Raw genomic sequence first — 21,751 nt, 5'->3', positions numbered from 1 at the left:
CACCCTGGGACGGCCTGGAGATCGAAAAAAAAAAAAAAAAAAAAAAAGATCCCAAGCAAAGCAACAGTGGTGCGTTGACTCATTTGCCTCTTTTGAAGATGTGTTCATTTTCCAGTGAATAGGCGTCCGTTGGAACCAAGGGAAGCCGCGAGTTGCGGCAACAGCTGGCGGATTTGCGTGACAAAAAGTCAAGCGGGATGAGGTCACGATGGTTCAGAAAAAAAAAAACATGACTCCATTTTTTTCCCCCCTTCTTTCCTTTGTGTTTTTGCTGTAAGACATCAAACGATGAGTTCCACCGTTTCACATCACACCGTATGTTTGCGCGTTCACAGTCACACAAGTTCTCTTCCCGGATCAGAGACAATGCAGCCGACCAGACTCCACAGTGACTCCTGGTAAAAGTCTCCACATGGTTCCAACTCTGGTTCGCTCCAATTGGCCACTTGCGCACGTCCTCCGTTCCCAATCCATACACTCAATGACTGCGACGCGCTTGATGATATTAACATATTTCCCCCTCTCGGGTGCCTCAGCGGTAACTGTTTTCCCATCGGCACACTGATGACGGCGGTGCTCATTTTCCACTCGGGTGCCATTTATGACTGTCCACCTCGGACGTCACGACCCCGGGGCTGCGTTCAAGCACCGCAGAGAGGAGATGTGACCATGATGGGAGGTTGTGTTAACCATTAACTAAACATTAACTGCTGGCAGACATCTGATATGAGGGCCATCTGTCATCTGCAGCATCCAGCCCTCCGCTTTTGTTTTTTGTTATCTTTCTTTCAACTGTGTGACGTGATTTTGTTCCCATGTTCCAAACTGTGTTTTGCCCTTCATCAGCCGTGCATTATCTGAACTGTGTGTGTGTGTGTGTGTGTGTGTGTGTGTGTGTTTTCATCCAGCTCTCTGATGGAGAAAGATATCAAATAAAATGTTGACTCAACTGCTGCAGCCTCACTTTCCTTCAGCACTACATCCAAACTGATGAACGGGAGCCAAAATGTAGTCAAAAAAAAAAAAAAAAAACTTTTTAAAACAAAAAATAAATGCATGAATAATCTCAGAAATCTCAGAAATCCTCCCCTCCAATAATGCAGTCCCTTTGCAAAAAAAATCATTTGGAAAAATCTGAATAGATTTTTATATTTTAGGTCCATTTCATACGTTTTTTAAACATTCACATTCGCTTTTGATTTTCTCTATTATCACCAAAACACACAACAAGGTTAAACGGTGTTTTATACTGGTGTCATGGTTTAAAAGAGCCATCATTTAAAAAATTTACTTGCCGTCTTTTTTTCACTTGCGTTTGAAGCTCTTGTCAATATTTGTTTAAAGCCTGATGAACTGAAAGCTTACACTCCTCAGTATCCTGGTTGCTCCAGTGACTGTTGCTGCTGCAGCTGCTGCTGCTCTGCCCTGCCCACCAGCTCCAGGAGACATTAACATGCACTCATACCTTCGTTTGTGGAAGACCTCAATGTCAATGTTCAAATTCTGAGTGGAGATTGTTTGGTCCGTGTGCAGCAAAACGTCTGTTTAACGCATTTAGAAGAACGCACAGCATGAGCTGTTTTACCAACCCTGACACTTTTGGTGCTTCGGCTCACATTGATAAATAAATAATCACCACAACTGTTGGGCAACGTTTCATCAGACTCTCATGTGCATGGCATTAATATTTTCTGGATCATTTAAAGCACTAGAACAGGCGACAAGATGTTTCTCGTCCAGTTGCTCTAAATTCTGAAAGACAAACGAGATAAAAGTGATGTTTGTGTCACAGCGCTGGGTGCTCGTCAGTCATGATCTTTGATCTCTGTCTTATAGCCCTGGCACCAGCGTTAAAGCAAACAAATCAGGAGAGTCTACAACTTTTATTGCATGATGGGAAAGTTCATGTTAATAATAATAATAAAAAAAAAAAAGGTTCGTCCTTTGAAGATTATAAGGGGGGAGGAGGACGACGTTCATGATCTGTTATATTGCTCAGCATCCACTCGACAAACCCACAGCCACCAGTCCGGGCCTCTCCATCCTCCAGGAGTCCTGCTGGTCCTGTTTTATCGCCGTTCCCATTAGCACAAACCGTTTGCATCTGTGCATCAGCAGCATTAATCACATTTGCGGAGGAGGTTATCCAACAGTTTGCTGCTATCTGCAAATGGTGCTTCCCAAAGGCCATTGTGTGTGTGTGTGTGTGTGTGTGTGTGTGTGTGTGTGTGTGTGTGTGTGTGTGTGTGCGCACTGCCTGTAGGATGTGTGCTCTTTTCCCTGACAGTTAACATTAATGAAGAGTCATGCAAATGCCCGAGGCCAAGTCCCGCCCCTGTTAACAATGGTTGCAGCTCAATGAGGAACAGCACGTCACCACAGAATGATGGGAGACTTTAAGACTTAGGTACCGGCGATGATAAAGAATAAAGATGAAGATGAAGATGATGATGATGATGATGATGATGATGATAGTAAGCTTTTTTAGTTTGAGGTGTAATTTCTGTCAGCTTGGATGGCCTTGTGGCAAAAACTTGAGGATGGGCGTGTCCATGTCTGTCATCAACTTTTCTTTTTCTCACTTGTCCACATCACTTGTGATAATTAAGACACACAAAAAACAAGAGGGAGAATCCTCATTTCCACAGCGCTTTTCTCCGCTTTTGTCGACTCGCAGCTGCTTGTTTGTCCACGTCGCAGAGACCGCGGAGGTGGATTTAGGAGGAGGGGTGAGGAGGAGGGGGAGGGTGGAGGAGGGGAGCAGATGTCCAGCTCGCATCCTCCCTACCTGGATTAGTTTCCACAGAAACCTTCCACCTGAAGGAGGGCATTTATTCAGCGCAATCTGTGTGTGTTCATGTGTGTCAGTGTGGCTGCATACAGGAGACACCTGTCCATGCCTGTGCCTGGGTGCATGCAAACAAGCGTGTGTGTGTGTGTGTGTGTGTGTGTGTGTGTGTGTGTGTGTGCATGTGCAGCTGCATTCGCTGACTATTCAAATACCACCTACTCACGCTGACCCACAAAGAAGACACACACTCTCCCAGTGTTCCTGGCCCAAATACATTGTTCTGAAATATTCATTTGTTTTTATTTGACTGCTTTTTTTGTTTTTTGTTTTTTTTTAAAAAACAAACTTTTCACTTTTGGTTAATGAGTCGGTTTGTAAACGTCACTCTTGTGTTGGTAGGAGTAAATGCTAAAGATTTATTCTACACACAGCATTTCTTTAAATGCTGCTCAGTCATCACTTTTACATTTGTACAAACGTGTTCACCAACACTCGCCATGTTCTGATTCATTGACCTGCCGCCCACTGGGAGAGCTCGTCGTGAAATCTCCTCATAAGGTTTATTCTGAAACAAAATTCCATCCTGTCACAAGATATAAAGAAAACTTCGGCACAGGTCAGGAGGGTTTGATGCTTTGTGTTACTGTGATAAAGGGGAGAGGTGAACTGGCCCCCTGCTGGACTGTGTGTGTCCCTGACACATGCAAATCACCCTCCCCAACTGTATTTCACTGGGAAATGAGCTGCTTGTGCTTATCTTATGGATCTTATCGGACCTGCAACGCGGCCACTGTGTGAAACCTGCCCGTGAGATGGAGTTAAAGGCCTCACAATGTTCAAAAATTCACTGTTTCCAACAATAATGATGTGTCAGTGAACTCCCCAAAACAAGACAGGTGCTTGCTTGTCACATTTCTGTTCTAAAATTTAGCCCTTTGTGATGTCATAATGAGCATTACGGTGAGTGAGAACACCCTCACCGGCCAGGTTTTTGTTCCCATCCCAACATGCTGAAGGAATATCAAAGCGCCAGTTTTCCGCAGAGGCTATTAAACAGCGTTAAATATGCTGTTTTCCAGAGGAAAGTAGACTATCAGGGACAATCAGTCATCCGAGACTGAGATGAAAAATAAAGCTCTCGAAAAGGGATCGGAAAAAAAACCAAACAAACAAAAAACAAACACCCCAAATACTTAAAATGAATGAGAGTGGCATGCCTGGTGACTGTCTATAGTTCCTATTGAGCCACTGTCATCCAGCCCAGTGGTTTGGCGTTGTTGCCAGAAAAGCAACACAAAAGGCTACACAAAGGAGAGTAAACACGAGGCATCTGCGCTGATACAAGGCCGTCCTCCCTCACCTGGCCCTCACCTGCTGCCTCCGCCAGTCGGGCCGGCTCGAGTACAGCCGTTGTAATAAACGCCTCTGCCACAAGATGGCACAAATGAAGCGGGGAAGAGATTGCCCACAGGCAGAGGACAGTGACAGGGCGGGGCCCAGGGACACAGCCAGACAGTGCGGACAAATGGCAACGTTGACTGTAAAATTCTGTTGTTGAATTACGACATACAATGTCGTTTGCCTTTCCAGTTTAACCGTCTTACACTTTAATGTAAAAAAAAGGCACGCAGTTAATTTCAACGTTTTCCGATTCACAGTAACTTTATAATGAGATAGACTATATGATAAATGATACCCAATAGTGCTGTGTCCCAAATGATCATGTTTCAGCTGCTTATAGCCTGTGTGGTGTTTTTGCAACATTAGGATTATTATTAACATTTGAAATGGGCCAGTCATTTACATGAAAATTCAAACACTGTTTGTACGTCGTATTGCATTGTAATGTTGAACACTTTTGTGTTGGTTTGTGTGAAAGACCCTCTCGATTCTTTAGTGTCCTGTAATGCTACTGTTTTAACAAGGCCCAAGTTCTTTATTTGTGTCAGTGGAAAAAAAATAAAAGAAGAAGACTACTTTACTCTTTTCTACAAAGGCTATCTGACCAGATCACAGTGGCATATTATAGGATGGAGTGAGATCTGCCACCTACTGGTCAGTTACCCCGCAGTACAGTAAATACAGTTCATCCCTGTCCACAATCTTCACGATCAGAGATATTGAACGCCAGCTGTTTGAGCAGAAATTCTCCATGCAATCTTTCCTCCCAGGCCTCTTAAAAGGTGTGAGGATGTGAGGATGACAGCGTTTTCAAGGTGTCACATCACAGTCTTGGCCTACACCAGCGTCTCCACCTCTGATTCAGCTCCAGCACTGAGGCACAGGAATGGAGGAGAGGGAGAGAGAGAGAGAGAGAGAGAGAGTGTGTGTTTGGGAGAGAGAGAGAGAGAGAGAGAGAGGAGGGTGGGGTGGGGGGGGATCAACTCCCAGAATGTGACTATTATGCAGCCACACCAATCGAAATGTTGTGTCAGTGCCTCTCCATTGTGTGGGCCCGGGTCAGGCTGCCTCTGACCGCGGCCACCGTATTGATGACTAAGTCATTTTGGGGCTCTGAGGACAATGACGCCGTGGAGCCTCCACAAAGCACCAGGCTAATGCTGCCCTTTCAGCCGGCCGGCTCAGCTGCTGAGTGTGCAAGGCTGTCGGTGCAAAAGGGAAGTGGCGCACGGCCAGGGGGCTCGGCCCTATAAAAACGCCGGCGAGGGTCTGCTCCCCAACATTGGTTATACTGGATCTGTCCCACCTCAGTGCTCTCTGTAAGTATCTCAGCGCGCCGCCTCGGGGGGCTCGGCTAAGAACCTGCAAACAGGCGACGGTGATGCGCTGCTCCCGCCGCTGCTGCTGCTGCTGCTGCTCGTGCTGTTTGTCGGAACAGGACTGGATGGGGTCCACCCTTAAATTCATTTATCTAAAAAAAAATAATAATAATAAGTAAAATCATTGGAAGCCCCGCCAATTCGCACCCCAGCCGCCCTTTAATTTGGGACAAACTGGCAAGAAGATGCTGCAACAGTGGGCCCGTGTTTGACCCACTGACATATTTATTCATTTCATTCTCAGTGTAGCCGTCCCGACGGGTTTTGAAGGTTGATTTGGCAAGTCTGTTGTTTTCATTAGAAGAAATTGTCGACAGCAGAACCAGGTCCGAATGTGGGGTGAAGTAACGGATGAAAATAAGGGCACAAAAGATACAACGCTTTCAAAATTGGGTGGAAAAAAAAAAGCTTTGGAATAAAATTGAAAGTGATTTGATTCAATGCTGTCAAAATGAAACAAAACCTTTGCAAAAAAGGTTTTCGAAACAATAATAATCCCCAGACTTTAGAGTTGGAGGTATGTCAGTGATTCCCCTCTGATCGCAGCCATCAACTCTCTGCTGTCTTTTCCATTTTTCCCATCATTCCAGATTGTAAAGCCCCACGGGAGAAGTAGCAGCCATGAACACTCAACAGATGGAGCAGATGGGCCAGTTCAAGATCACCGTGTGGGAGGAGGAGAACTTCCAGGGGAAGCGCTGTGAGTTCATGCTGGAGTGCCAGAACATCATGGAGAGGGGCTTCAACAAGATCCGTTCCATCAAGGTGGAGAACGGCCCGTAAGTCCACGTCCTTTGTCCTCTTCTAGCTCCCTGAACCGGCCACCTTCTCTCTGTGGCGCTTTCCACAACATCAGAATTTTTTCTTTTTGTAACTTTTGTTGGCAGCACTGTCCAACCCCATGCTTTGCTTTTTATCATCATTATTAGAACTATTATCATCCTGATCTTTACGAGATCATGACTCAATGAATCCAAACATTACGAGTCTGCACAGTTTTGCTCTAATCTTTCCACAAACATTCCACAAATGCACACTGCTGAATACCCGAAAAGCAATTTTGCACCCATAATATCAGATGCAGTCGTATTTATTTAGTCTCAATTCAATGCAAATCTGATTTTATCTTTTTAATGTGCTTTCATCAACACCATCTGATTAAAACTAAAACACGCACACATGCACACGTGTACACACACACACACACACACACACACACACACACACACACACACACACACACACACAAGCCAAACAGCTGCAATCAATTTTGTTTTTTAAAAAAGAAGGCAGAAAAACAGCAACACCAAAAAAAAAGGAAAACCAGTCTACAGTGTTATTGAATTTCTACTTGACATGCGCCATGTGCATCTGGGGGTGTGTATGTGTGTGTGTGTGTGTGTGTGTGTGTGAGAGTGTGTGCATGCGTCCAAGTGTAACCCTGTTGCGAGATGAGGTGGCTGCGTGCAGCTGCCGGCCCCGAGCCAGAGAGGCCGGCTGACTGACTGGCGATCAGATAAACGGCGGTGGGCGGCAGCGGCAGCGGCAGCGGTGCAGGAGCAGCAGCGGCTTCTAATGTTTGTTTTGTGCCTCCAGTGACAAAAGGCACAGCCTGCTGTTATTGCCCCAGGCCATTCTCTGTGTCGCCTGCACACTGTTGCAGTTCCACAGCAGTTTGTCAAAGGCAGCAGCCGTGACTCATCCTCTTCTTCTTCTTCCTCTTCCTCCTCCTCCTCCTCTTCTCCCTCTAGCTGGGTGGGTTATGAGTACCCAGAGTTCCAGGGACAGCAGTTCATCCTGGAGAAGGGCGACTACCCCCGCTACGAGGCCTGGAGCGGAAACAGCAGCTACAGAACCGAGCACCTGCTGTCCTTCAGACCCATCAAGTGCGCTGTAAGTTGTCTCTCTCTCTCTCGCTCTCTCTCTCTCTCGCTCTCTCTCGCTCTCTCTCCTCTCACGCTGCCGGACATCCAGCCAGCGAGGGTAACTTGCAACACTCTCACTCCCGCAGAACCACAGCGACAGCAAGGTGACCCTGTACGAGTGCGAGGACTTCCAGGGCCGTAAGTTCGAGGTGTGCGACGACTACCCCTCCCTACAGGCCATGGGCTGGTGCAGCAAGGAGGTTCCCTCCATCAAAGTCAACTCCGGAGCGTGAGTTCCTTCTCCCTGCTTCTGATTGGATGATGTCTTTGGTTACTTTTACATCCCACTTCTAGAATGAAAGGTGGCAATGAGGAGCATTTTAAAGTCAGCTTTATGCAAAGTTGAGATGTCTCTCGACTTTCCAGCCATGTCCCAGAACTTCTTTATTCACCGTATTTTTTGGGGGTTTTGTCTCATCTCTCCCTCATTTCTCCCTCTCTCTTCCCCTGCAGCTGGGTGGCCTACCAGTTCCCCGGTTACCGTGGTTACCAGTACATCCTGGAGAGAGACAGACACCAAGGCGAGTACAGAAACTACAACGAGTTCAGCACCCAGGCTCACACCAACCAGGTGCAGTCCATCCGTAGGATCCAGCACTAAGCCTTGGCTCGCAGCCTGTCTGGACCCACGCCCAGCGGAACGGAGAGAGTAAACCAAAGTGACCCCGCCTCGCCCCTACCCCACCCCCGCCCCCACCACCTTTAAATCCCACCCGACCTCACCCCACCCACGCACCCTCGCCGGACAGACCGCTGTCACAGAACAGTAGACGAGACAAACTCTTTCTATCACTCTGTGGCTCTTGCATGTATGGATATCTTAGTACCTGCTTCCCTAACCAGGCCAAAGCATGTTCTTGTTATAGGAAATAAAGGCTTTTCTTCAAACCTAGAGGCTGTTTGTTTGGCGTTCCTATTCATTCCAGTCATAAAATGACTGGATCACCCTTATAAAAAGCCACAAAAAATATAGAAATATAAAATATTGAACTGGAGAAACTACAAGTATAGTTAGTTATAGTTATAGTTTCTATCCTATCCCAGGATGTCTATCATTGTACGTGTTGGACTGCATTCCCATTTGCAATAAACCACTGCGTGCACCAGGATGCTTTGCATTTGTTCTCGACTTCAATTCTTCTGCTGTTGCAGCCACGACCGCAGCTGCAAAGCCCGACTGATAAGTCGGAAAGAGAACGGAACATCTCTTATCTCTGGCAGCTCCAATGAATTTGTGCGTGATAACGATCAGCGCTTAATCAACTAAAACAGAATGGTTGGGGGTTGGAGGTGGGGGTGGTGGTGGTGGTGGTGGGGGGGGGGGGGTTAAATTCTGCTTGATTCTGCAAAATAGACTTGAAACCTAAATCATTACAATTGTTGCATCGACACATGTGGGTTTCTTAAATTGAATGTGTGCAAGAAGAATTCCCGCATATTGAACCTGTGTGATGAGTTTCACACTTTCTGGATTGATCTTGGAGGCGGAGCAGGACTGGCCAACAGACTCTTGCTGATGTCACAGTTCCAAGCTCCAAGGTCTGCCCCTTAAAATCGCACTTTCCCTGAGCAAACAGTAAATCCACAGTTTACGATTCACCAGAATCATTGCAAAATCAAACAAAACAAAAATTAAAAAAACAAAACAAAACAAAACAAAACAACAACTGCCTTAACTGTCACGCTGAACAGGTCTGAACAGGGAGGCGTTCACGCAGGAACCAGAAAAAAAAGTTGAGAAAAGAAAAACAAAGGAAAACACAACTGTAAACCAGCAACAGGAACAAAAAAGCCAGACGTGTGATTGAGGTCTGTTCACCTTAGCCACGTATTTTAATTTCAGTTTAGACAGAAGGACGGAGAGCATTTGTGATTTGTGGTGGAGCAGAACGACACAGGCCATGAAGTGACAAGCTGTAAATCAGTCAGTTTCATTTGAGGAACACTGTAAACGTCTTTCCATGCAAGGTCACTCAAGGTGCCAGCGGGGCCCCCAAAGACTGGTGGCTCAGCATTTGCTCATATTTGCATGTTTCTCATGCAATAATTAGTCTAAAAACTCCTGTCTATAACCTTTATTAACAATGACTATAATCTATGATGATATTTAAATCCATCGAGCATCAACACATCACAAATATGCTGCCGCTGAGATGCAGTGTTTGTGCCACAGGTTGCCGTGACTGTCATGTCATCACAGTCATTCAGAAATGAGCAAATTCACAAGTTTTAGTTAGTGAGTCAGTGAATCAAACGATGAGCAGCAATTGTTGGTTCATTCTAATGAGACACCAACTTTGTTTATCCTAGACTCACACACACCAGGTTCCTGGAGTATGTTTACCTGCGTGCATGTGCGCACACACGCACACGCACACACACACACACACACACACACACACACACACACACAACAGGACGTTTGATTCCGTGTCACACACCCAAAGCCTGCACCGGCTCACAGTCCCACACCCAAGAAACCAGGATCCTTTAATAAATGTGTAACCACACACACACACACACCTTTCTCAAATACACATTCCGCTGCAGGCGAGGGTTAAAGCTGCTGCACCGCAGCTCTCCCAGGACTTTAGTACCGTGGTAGTTGTGAGCTACGAGCTGGTTCGGCTGCGCAGGTCAGATCGTGCAGGTAAGTTAAGACGGCAAGGAGGGACTTTGAATTTATATTCTTGACGACAATAACAAAACCAACGGCTGTCAACTGGAAACCCTGGGATTAAATGACGCTGGAAATTACATCAGACGTTTATTGAGTTTGTCTTGTTTATTGAATACGTCACTATGGGGCTTGGATTTAAACAACTGTAGATTATTAGACACAGTCTTAAATGTTTGCATTTGTAAATAGATTTGATGAAGAATTGTCATCACTTAACGTGGTGCACTTCCATTTTTGCTCCTTCTTAAAAAGTTTTAACAATCTTGTAACAAAATGTTTTGATATAAAGAGAAATGTCCTTTCATGTCCACACTGTCTTCTTGAATGTTTCCTTTTATTTCCAGTGGAATTCTTTCTCCCCTGTGACCTCGTGCTGGCCTCTGACCACAGATCCCGACCGGCCCACCCTCTCGCTTCCCAGGCTTGTTTTAAGTTGCCTGCGACTCGTACATGGACACAGGCAGCTAAAGCAAGTCTGGGACGCCGGAGACACAACTTACACACCTGGGGGAGTGGAGGGAGTGGATAGCACCAGGAGGAAGAATGGAAAATCAAGCACTTCTTCAGGGGGAGTCATTGTGTTTTTTTTAATCTCACTGCAGGTTTGCAGAAAAATAATGAACTTATAATCACTTCCTGTCATATGTTATTAGTGCAACTGGCCAACAGTGCCTTCAGCACCTTTGGTGCCACAAAATATGATTTCAAAGTTGCAGTTAAACAGTTAAAATGATTGACGACGCTAAGCATACAGCCACTCAGCCATTGATCCGTCCTTCTGTTTTCCTCTGCAGTGTGTTTGCTTTGTGCTTGTTTGACTTCAGTCAGGTGACACAATGGAACAAACACTGAATTTGATGATGAATTATTATTAGCAGGCTCGCCATCAGCTCAGCCGACAGCAAGGGTCGGCGTTCTGAGGCACGGCGACCCTCACACAGGTGCAGTTCTTCATTGGATGTGCTCATAAAAAAAAGCCACGATGGTGCCATGCTGCACTCCTGATGCGATTCAGGCCCAGACTGTTTCCAGAGGCCTTGGGAGGTTGCAAGCAAGTCTCCATGTGAAAATGATGGATGTGAACATTGACGTCTTTCCTCATGACCTAAATTCATTGCTGTTTTTCGTGGCAGGTTTTTATCACCAAATGCAAATTAAAGGATCATCAGATGACGGATGTAACGTCCTCGGTGTCACCTTCAATCCAATCTCATCACATCTCATTAAAAAAATAAATCATGCCAGCCAAGTAATAGGGATAAAAGGGGGTAATAGGGGTAATAAGGCGAGAGCGAAGAGAAGAACTGGAATATCTGCATCTGTCTCAGCGAGAAGTCATTTGAATGGACAGGAGTGAAGGTGGCCAGTATTTGGTTCAGCTTCGATTGGCTTCTTCTGTTCATATCAAGGCCAGCAACACTTTGAGAGGTCACACAACCTCCACGCGGATGCCTCGGCCAGATCATCTGTACAAAGTTAACCCAGTGGACAGATAATAAATCACAGCCTTATGGCTTTATTGATGTGTCAGAGGAGGCACCAGCCACACGGAGCAACATATTGTCCACATCTGATTCATCAAACCTGCATCCAGTCCAGGTTTCCTGAAAACTCACTAATGTGCGTTGACACCGAGTTGTTACTTTGGACCTAAATTTCATATTTATTGACTCTGTTGCTCGCCCAAACAGTTGGACAACCAGCAGCGAGCTCGTATCAAACTCTGTGCTGTAAAATGAGCATAATCAAAGATGAGAATGTCTGTGGCTAATTATACAAAAGATGCTGCGTCTCTTAAATACATCTACAGTCAAACGCAGCCTGAAAACTGCGATGCAACCTGAAAAGAAGACATGAAAAATGAATATAAAACATAAAAATGTGTGTGTTTGGAGGGGGGAGCATGAAGCTTTGGTTGCTTTTTTAGGAGTTGTACATCCATTAGGTTCAGATTGAGGCTGTATAACCCACCAACAGAAGGGGAGGGAGAATAAAATGTTCTTGTTTTCCCGTGTGCACCGAAGCGGCGGTGCAAGGTAAATATTCTTTTCCCGACATGAAATAGGCCTTTGCTGTTTACCAGGAGGTAAAGAGGCGGAAAAGTGAGGAGGGTCTGAACTGGTTTCCATGTCAAACACTCCAATTCACCATAGAAACTCAGATCTTAACGCGGAAACTTTATTAAACTGTGATGGCGGATTGATAAGGGCCGATTTTCTATCGGCCTCCTTTTATTGTGGGCGCCAGGCGGGCTGACAGAGGTAAATTGCTCTTTTAATTAAAGCAATGCACCAGGGGAAATTGCTGTCTGAATATTGTCTCAGAGATGGGGGCCAGTGACAGTTGCCTGGAAACTTCAATCTGTCCACCCGCATTTATTCCAGATCACAGTTATGAGATAAAGTTTAATAAAAATCTTTTCCTCCGCCACCAACGAAATGAAATCCAACCCTTTCTGAACAACTGAACACAATGAGACAGGACTGCGGAGGACACCTCATGTTCAACATGTATCTCTCAGGTTCGTCATCCGCTCCCGTTGCGGGAATTAGGAAATACGGCGCTATATTTTTCTTATAATTGCGCACGGAGCGTGGCCAGGGCGTCGCGCGGCGGCGCGGCTGCGCTCGGCTCCGGGGCCACAGCATTGTTCAGCCTTTTCAATCTGAAAGCCCGTCTGCTCTTTTGTCGGAAATCGGAAATCCTTTTTCCTGGACGCGTTTCCTGGCTTCTGCGGGGAGAGGAGACCGCGGAGACTGAGCGCTTCTTCCACCAGACCGGGACTGGACGAGGACGCAATTAGGATTTTTAATCAATTTCTAACCTCTGCTGAGATTCGGCCCTCTATTTATCGCGTTTTTACCCAATATTTTTTTTTATTTGAGTTCGAGCGGCTGGTTTTTCACAGCATCACCTGTCGATTCCACTGCAAATCGATAATCTTTCTTTCTCCGTCACAATTAAACTGGGACAATTTTTTTTTCTCCATAATCTTCTTTTTCCTCTCAACTTGGCTCTTTTTTTTTTTTTGGCTCTTTCTCAACAAACTGGCTCTTTCTAAAACGATCATTTGAAACGTATCTGCATTATTAACGATATTTTGTTAGAAAAACTCGGAGGAAAAAACGTATTTAGTGAATTCTAGACTTGGGATACCAGGTCCCTTGGTTTCATTTCCATTATTCAGTGAATAACCCATGTGGTATTTGCGCATTTAAAGGGATGGGAAGAAGCAGCTGATGGTTGATATTTCTCTGTTTTGATTTCAGATCCAACAGAAAATCTGTTGAAAGAAAGCAAAGGAACAACCTGGGGTCCGATTAACACAGGAGTGCAAAAAGGTAAGAAAGGAACGGGGGAAAAAAATGTTTTTTTATTCATCAGACATGTTATAAAATACCCAATATATTTTATAACTTGGCCTGTTTGTTAAAAGACTGGATGCAGAGAAAATTTTCACGTGAATAATTTAAAGCAAGGGGAAACTTCTTCTTTTTTTTATTTATTTTTTTTTTACATTTAACATATTGTATTTTTTTTCTTTTTTAAATACAACAGGAGTTAATCCATCATCGTAATCAATTTAAACTGCCTGTTTTTGAAGCATCCAGCGCTGCAAAAAACAATTCCATCAATCTCACTTTGCAATCATGTCATTTGAACACATTTTTATGATCATATGCGCATAAATACGACTGAATTGCAAATGGATTAATACTCATTTTTAAAACCGGATTTAAATATATAAAAAACAAAAAGAAATAATTGTAAATAGAACAGATGTGGTCGCGAACAGCTCAAAGAAAAACATTCAGTCATTTAGCCTTAGATGGACCGTCTCATGCACATCATCAGCTCAGCAGTCCGGACACGGTAAAAAAAAATAAAAAAAAATAAATACAAATAGCGCTAAAAACAACTGAATGTGCGGAATATTTATGGAGCAAATATGGACCCATAAATACGAGGAGTGATCCAGAAATAAATGAACAGGCAAGCACACACACACAAAAAAAAAATCATTTTTTTTTGTGCCTATCAAACATTTTATTATGTAATTTTATTATGAGGTATCTAATATCGTAAGTTGAAATAAAAAGGCTATATTCTTATATAAAGAACCTTTTTTTATTTTCCAATCATTTACATAGCAGATATGGTCAAAACAATCAATTGACCACAATAAATTGATAAAAACATGCATGCACACTTTAATAAGCATCAACTCTCCACCGTGTCACCAACACAACGGCGGTTCAGCGATGGGTGATTATTTTCCTGCTGATCAGACCCTTGCACTCTCTATTCACTGCTCATCGTCACGCCTGCAGGCAGCGGGCAGATCCAGCTGTGGCAGTTCCTCCTCGAGCTGCTCTCCGACAGCGCCAACATGTCGTGCATCGCCTGGGAGGGAACCAACGGCGAGTTCAAGCTCATCGACCCGGACGAGGTGGCCCGGCGCTGGGGGGAGCGCAAGAGCAAGCCCAACATGAACTACGACAAGCTGAGCCGAGCGCTGCGCTACTACTACGACAAGAACATCATGACCAAGGTGCACGGCAAGCGCTACGCCTACAAGTTCGACTTCCACGGCCTGGCGCAGGTGTGCCAGCCGTCCACCACCGAGCAGGCCATCTACAAGTTCCAGGGAAACTTCTCGCCCATCCCGTTCTCCGGGATCTCCAAACTGAACCTCATGGCCCCCGGCGTGGGGCCCTCGGGCTTCTCTTACTGGCCCGGCTCCTCTCCCACGGCGCTGTACCACAGCCACAACCTGCAGCCGCCGGGGCCCTTCGGCACCATGTCGCCGTCGCACATCAGCTGCGTCAACAACATCAACGGCCTGGGCAACATCAGCAGCAGCCACTACAACTGACTCTCGACGGCGACGGCGAGAAAGGTGTTGAGAAAGATGCACTTTGTAGACGAGACGAGACGAGACGAGAGGCGACCAGGACGCGAAAGGGTGAAATTGCCGGTTCGAATTGGAGCGAGCGGGGAGGAAACATATAATATTGGGGGTGAAACATGACGCCGACGCTGCAGAAACTGCGGCCTCAAATTCAACAAGGCAACGTTTTAATCACCGTTATGTTTTAGAATTTGAAGCCCCCCCCCCACCAAAAAAAAAATTAGGAAATTTAAAACCAGAGTTGACTGGAGACGGATTTCTCTTAAAACATATACATTTACACTCACAGTCAAATCGATGACACCGTTCTGTGAGGGCCTGTCATTCTCTTAAGTAATTTTGTTTGTTTATTGTTCAAATGTACCATGATTTATTTGTCTCTGTGGCTTAATTCTACCTATTTGTGATCAAATAATGTGCCATTATTGGAGCACTGGCGCCATCCTTTGGTTTCAATGAGTATTTTTTTTTGTTTGTTTAAAGAAAGCAACGTAAAAATAATAATAATGAAAAATAATAAAAATAAAAACTCGTCGGCCTGGGTTGTGGATGAAAGCAGCGTCTCCTCCAGGAGGGCTTGTAGGCCGACCTCCCTTGTATTTCTAGACCGCAGTCTAAGGGGGCTTTGATTTGTGTGACGTGAATAGTGACAGAAACTGTGAATTAATCAATTGTAAATATTGTATTTTAGAAAAAGAAAAAAACATGCTCAGGCTAAATCGCTGCTTTTTAGTCACTTGGAGTGAATTACACAGCGTTCGTTCACACAGCTTCATACTGTAACAACTGAAACTGAACCAATAAAAAAAGTTGAATGGATTGGAATGAATAAACCAAATGGTCAGTCTAGCTTTTGTTTTTTTGTAATCGTGTGGATGCCAATGTTTCCAGTTCCAGCAGTAGTGTGTGATGATATAATATCCATGTAACCGTTTGCTTCATTTATATTAGAAAAATAAAAAATAAAGGTCATCAATTTGATATTATAAAAGATATTTTGTCAACTTAAAATGTTATGTGGAAAATACACATTGATAAATTAACATTTCAAACAGGAAAACTCTTCGACATGTTATCCATTTCTTCTTGCATGCAAATCGGGGTTCGGAAGCAATAGAATGAAATGAAGAAAAATATTCAATGGATGTTCTGTTTGTGATTCAATCGGTTGTTTTGATTTATTTTGCATGGGGAATTGGCATCTGTGATTGTAAGACTCGACGATCCACCACTATCCCCATGTGTGCAAGCACAAATAGATAATTCCCTCAACGCCTGATGACACTGACACTGGTTAAAGCAGGCAAATGACGGCAATTTCTTAAAATAATAATAATTAAAAAAAAAAACCCTATACCAAAACACAAACTAGTGAGTCAGAAGATCAAACACAACAGGCTTGTGATGGACAAGCTTCCATGTGCTGCATTTGTCTTGAAAAGCTTTCAGTGTTGCAGTCAGTTCTCTTAATAAGAAGTTCTTATTATTATAAAGACCGACAACAGCCGCACACGCAGGCAGAGCTGCAACTTGAGCACAAAGAGACCAAGAGGAAAAAACCAAAAGAAATGCGGCAATAATGAAGAATCTCCTGACAAATTGCCACACGCGGGGGGGGGGGATTAAACATGTAGAAGCCGGCAGCAGAATGAGAAGGCCTTTTATACTGCAGGCAGGAGGCAGCGTGAATGAGCAGACAGGCAGCAGCTGTGCAGACCTGATGGCCTTCAGGTGGGTGTGAATGAAGCCACACCCAACACTGAAAAACAAGGCTTGAAAATAGTCGGTAGTCTTGTCATGTCATATTCATATTGTTTGCTTTTTTTTTTTTTTTTAAATCTGTGTGCTTAAATTTCTTTTTCCATCTGTGTGTGATGCTACTGCTGCTGGAAGTCTTAATTTCCCTGAGGGAGTCATACCAAAGGGATCAATAAAGTCTATCTATCTATCTATCTATCTATCTATCTATCTATCTATCTATCATATCAGTCATTGCGTTATGTACACACATTTAGATAAGTATGATGAAGTATCATGGAGATTTGAACTGAATGCAGACAATACAGTGACAATACAATGAGTGCAATATCTCCTGATGCAAACACACACAAGCAGTTCCACAATTATATCTATTTAAAAATTGCACGCACGTTGCATTGATGTAATGGGAAAAAAAAGATTTAAGGCCATTTATGTTGTATATCCCTTACATTTATTATATTATCTATTCCTTATTCCTTATGAATTATTATTATTATTATTATTATTATTATTATTATTATTATTATTGTTTTTATTATTATTATTATTATTATTATTATTATTATTATTATTATTATTATTATCATTATTATTATTATTATTATTATTATTATTATTATTATTATTGTTATTATTATTATTATTATTATTATTATTATTATTATTATTATTATTATTCATTCATTCATTCATTCATTCATCTTCAATACCCGCTTATTCCTATTCAGGGTCACGGGGGTTATTATTATAAATTCTATAAATCTCTTATATTCTTAAGATTTCCAATGTGCCTGGAATGTCCGGTTTATGCACACATGGCAAATAAAGAACCTAGACTACTTCTCTCATCTGGCACCTCAGCACTCGTCCTAGTTTTATTTTCTGCACAGACCAGCTACATAGCCACACAGTCGCACTTTGGCTGGCCAAACACGAGACTAGATGATCGTTGTCCTTGCGCTATTAAAGAACCAGGTCAGTCAAGTCACCCCATGTCCAGCTCCCCCCACCCCCTCCGTCCCCCCAGTGAAGTAACTGCACACTGCAGAAACCCCCCTAGCCACGTGGGGGCAGCATAACTCTTCCAACGCCATCTCTCTGTTTACGTAACCAGGTGATGTTGATGCTCTGCCTTTAATGCAGGGGCCTCCACAAACAACAGCTTAACCTCAGGAGTCATTTTCTTGACTTTAAGTGCGTCTGGTCAAAGCATCGTCGCACGAATGGATGGACAGTCAGGGACTATTTTTCCTTTAGCCTGATTTCATCCTGACAAAAATAACAACCTGGCCTGAAATGGCCTTTTTAATCATTTTTCTGATGAGGTAAAAACAATGATGTTTTCAATAACCGCCCCACTCCTGAATTTATTTAGAACTAATTGTAATTCTATGAGGAAATGAAATCCCTTACGACTGTGTAATAAAGGATTGTGTCTTTTTTAGCAGCTATCGTTGATCTGTAAGTCCTCCTCTAGCCAGAGCGACTCCCTCCTTCAGCTCAAGATGCACTTGTGTGTGTGTGTGTGTGTGTGTGTGTCTCTGTGTCTCTCTGTGTGTGTGTCCAGCATATCAATGGGCGAGTCCAGCAGCCCTGTGAGTGGCTGGAGGGGAGGCAGAGGCTGTGCATCACTGCTCCTGGCCTTCAGCCTCCTTCTAGCCTCCCTCTGATAACTGTGTGAACTCTGTGGGGTTTGAGTCACTTTCACAGCGTTGTAGTCATCAGCATCCCCTTTGCCAAGTGCCATGCAACTAATCTGCCGTGCCTATTGTTGCAGCTAAGCAGCAACCCCTCCACTCTCTCACTCGCTCGCTCTCTCTCTCTCTCACTCATTCTTGCGTAACATACTAGGTGGGCGTGTTTTTTTTCCTTTCTTGCAAGGAACAGGATTAACACACCAAGTGTGGAAGACTGAAGGAGTGATAGAGAAAACCTGGAGGATGAGGAAGTGAGTGGGGGCGCGGAGACAAACAAAAATATGATTACAAGTGTTAAGTGTCGAGGACGTTGTTATAAAACCCAACTTCTGCTCAAGTCATTGACGGAGAATAATTAGCGTGGGTGGATCCATTCACAATTGTTGTTTTTTTTGTTGTTGTTGCTAGAATCCAAGCAAGTTGTGCCGTAAGGGTTGTTTGTGCGAAACAGTTGTCGTCGTGAGCATGGAAGAGTTGCCGTAGCTGAAAGTAGAGGGTGACTGCAGTGGGATACGTGAGGAGACACTGTAGACTCAACATGAGGATCAGTGGGACTTTGAAGAATGAGACTGACTGAGGAGTCTGGAGCCTGACAGCAACGTTCCTCCCGTTCTTTTGCTCTGAGTCCGTTCTACTGGGAACCCTAACCCACCACCACCCTGACCCGGTGGTGGTGGTGCAGGGATTCGCACCGTCATCTGGCTTTCATCATGGCTTCGACTCCCATTGCCACGTCTTTCTACATGTTCCCCCTGTGGGCTTCTCTTCCGTCAAGATGCTCCGGCTTTCACCCACAGTCTAAAGACGTGCACATTAGATTAATTGGCGACCCTAAGTCTTCCGTGGGTCCGAGCCTGGACGGTTGTTTGTGTCGCAGTGCCGGCTGTAATCCCACCTTCCTTCCCAAGATAGCGGGGAGACGATGCGGCACTCCTGCAACGCCTTGGTCATTAGAAGCACTGGCAGAAGATGTTTGGATGGACGAATGGTTGGATGGATGGATGGATGGATGGATGGATGGTTGGATGAATGGATGGATGGATGGATGGACGATCCTGCTGAAGCCTGCAGGGCAGTTCTGATGTGATCACTTTGGTGCCTCCTGAAAGTGACAGATGTGTTTTGACACCAAAGCGGCCGAGAGTCTGAGTCAGGTTCCCAGCAAGTGATTCCCTCCCACGATTCTGATCAGGCTCGTACTGCAGCCACTTTTTCTGCCCACGATTTGATGTTTGCTGCTCGTCGTTGTGAGGGACGCAGGTGCAGCGGTGAAGGTGGTTACTCAGAGAGCGATTTGAAAAGATGTTCTTGAGGACATTGAAAATGAGATGGTCCTCTGTGTATTCTCAATTGAGGCCAGTGATGCGAATGTGGGTTAATTGAGTGGATGAGACGGCAGTGCGGTGTCATTACCGTGTCAGTGTGAATGAAGAGCTGCCGCCTATGACAAGCGTAGCAGAAACATGCGAAATGTGTCATAACTGACTGGTCTTTATGGCGTATATAATAAAGACGACTCGGTTCTGTTTGAATGTTAACACGAGTCGCTGCTCCCTCTAAACGGAGCAGATATTCTGCACAGATTGCACATTTTCACATTGCCATTCTTATTCCCACAGTTTCTTGGCAATTCAATCAGTGTGTGAGTGCAATCTAATCATGGCACACAGTCAGGGACACTGATGCACAAATAACTTTTCACATTTCCAAGCACTCTCTTTTTTCTTGGAAGTGATGTTCCCATCAAGTTGTCGTGCAGACCGGAACCACTTCCATGTCCTCAACGGGCAACCACCAACTGGCGAGGGACAAATTTAGCTGGTTGGTGCTCAGACCTCATTGTCGGCCTTGATTTCTGGAGTGCTAGGAAGATATTTTTCCTTTTTTTGACCTGAAAAAGAGCCATTTGCAAATTCATTTCTGTTCATTTAATCAGATAACGTAGCTCTGACGTACAGATTCCTCTGCCAAGACATAAGTAACAATATAAGACGGAATCACGAGGAAACTGGAGCTTGTTCGGGAACGTCACAAGACAAAACTCAAGGTTGTCCAATTTAGTTTTAGACCAATTAGGGTGGTTAGGGAGGTCAGAGGCCTGAAGTTTGATGTTCTGCACTGCACCTGGAGCTCGGATGATCAGAATTTGAGTTTGAGTGTCCGATGCCGAGAATTATTTGCCACAATGTTGTGCTTAGAGCGGCTCTGCACAGGTTGTTAATAGGCCCTTGGCGTGCTTGCATGCAGGTTTTGTGATTGGTCACTAAATAGTCCCTATTGATTCAATTGCAAATAATCGACTTTGTTGCAATCAGAAATCAATTTGAGGGTCAATTTGTATTTCAATTGCAAGTGGGCTTGATTCACAGGAGAAAAGCCCTCAGTATCACGACAATGAACCAAGTTCTTTTGATTGTGAATCATGACCATACTTCCTTTTACTGAAACTGACAATTTGACAGACATTAAAGACTGTGCATTGGTAGAGCCTGGATTCAGGCAGCGGAGTGAGCTCCCGTGTGCTCTGGGACTCGATGCAGCCAGTGAGTCATTCCTCCAGCTGGAGAGCGTGGTAATGAAGACTCATCTAAATTAAAACGGCACACCTACGGGGCACTGAAATAGACTTGTGAATGAGCGGGAGGAGGGGCAGGCGCGGCAAAAGGTAGCAGAGGAGAGAGGTACAAGTGGAATGTGTTGGTGAACGACAAGTCGATGTCAAGACTTGTGCTTGTCTTCTGTCGGTACGACAGGCTCGGCTGTGTGGACGTTGATTTGGAGAAATTGTTTTGTCCCTTTATTCAGGTAGGACCATTTGATGGCGAGCTCTCTTTTCCAATGATTCCCCTATTACAACAGTCATCACAGAATGTACAATGATATAAAAACAAAAACACAAAAATACATTTTCACAGGGCACATGTCCATTCAGAATGCATAAAATCAACCAGAACAAGATTTATTTCTACAAATGAATCCTGAAAGAGACCTCAGCTTCTTTGGGAGATATGCAACATGTGATTTAAAAGAAAGCTTGTTTTTGTTGTTTTGTAATACACATTGAAAATAACAAGGGTCCTAAAACTGAGCCCTGTGGCACAGTTTTAAGGATGCACCTGCTTCATGATGTTCATATGAAAGTGTGTTTGATGTTTTGTTTTCAAGAGTCTCAGATAAAAAAACAAACAAAAAAACAAAAATGATC

General features: G+C 44.3%; 2 protein-coding genes across 2 annotated transcripts; both read left to right on the top strand.

Annotated features, from left to right (window-relative positions):
* Positions 1–5,356: 5,356 nt before the first annotated feature.
* LOC142897469 (beta-crystallin A2-like) lies at positions 5,357–8,388 on the top strand. The gene is made up of 5 exons (XM_076039839.1): positions 5,357–5,511; positions 6,162–6,350; positions 7,323–7,464; positions 7,583–7,725; positions 7,950–8,388. The coding sequence occupies exons 2-5, from the start codon at positions 6,193–6,195 to the stop codon at positions 8,095–8,097; spliced, it is 591 nt and encodes a 196-aa protein (XP_075895954.1). The 5' UTR covers positions 5,357–5,511; positions 6,162–6,192; the 3' UTR covers positions 8,098–8,388.
* A 1,895-nt stretch (positions 8,389–10,283) lies between these two features.
* Positions 10,284–15,592, top strand: fev (FEV transcription factor, ETS family member). Its single transcript, XM_076040078.1, has 3 exons — positions 10,284–12,697; positions 13,446–13,517; positions 14,508–15,592. The coding sequence occupies exons 1-3, from the start codon at positions 12,649–12,651 to the stop codon at positions 15,050–15,052; spliced, it is 666 nt and encodes a 221-aa protein (XP_075896193.1). The 5' UTR covers positions 10,284–12,648; the 3' UTR covers positions 15,053–15,592.
* Positions 15,593–21,751: the final 6,159 nt, after the last annotated feature.

This window comes from Nelusetta ayraudi, unplaced genomic scaffold (genome assembly GCF_046127955.1).
Source record: "Nelusetta ayraudi isolate G7.1 ecotype Tasmania unplaced genomic scaffold, CSIRO-AGI_Nayr_v1 ptg000060l, whole genome shotgun sequence".
Classification (NCBI taxonomy): domain Eukaryota; kingdom Metazoa; phylum Chordata; class Actinopteri; order Tetraodontiformes; family Monacanthidae; genus Nelusetta; species Nelusetta ayraudi.
Note: the sequence above shows the minus strand (reverse complement) of the source record. Positions and strands in the feature narration are given on the sequence as shown.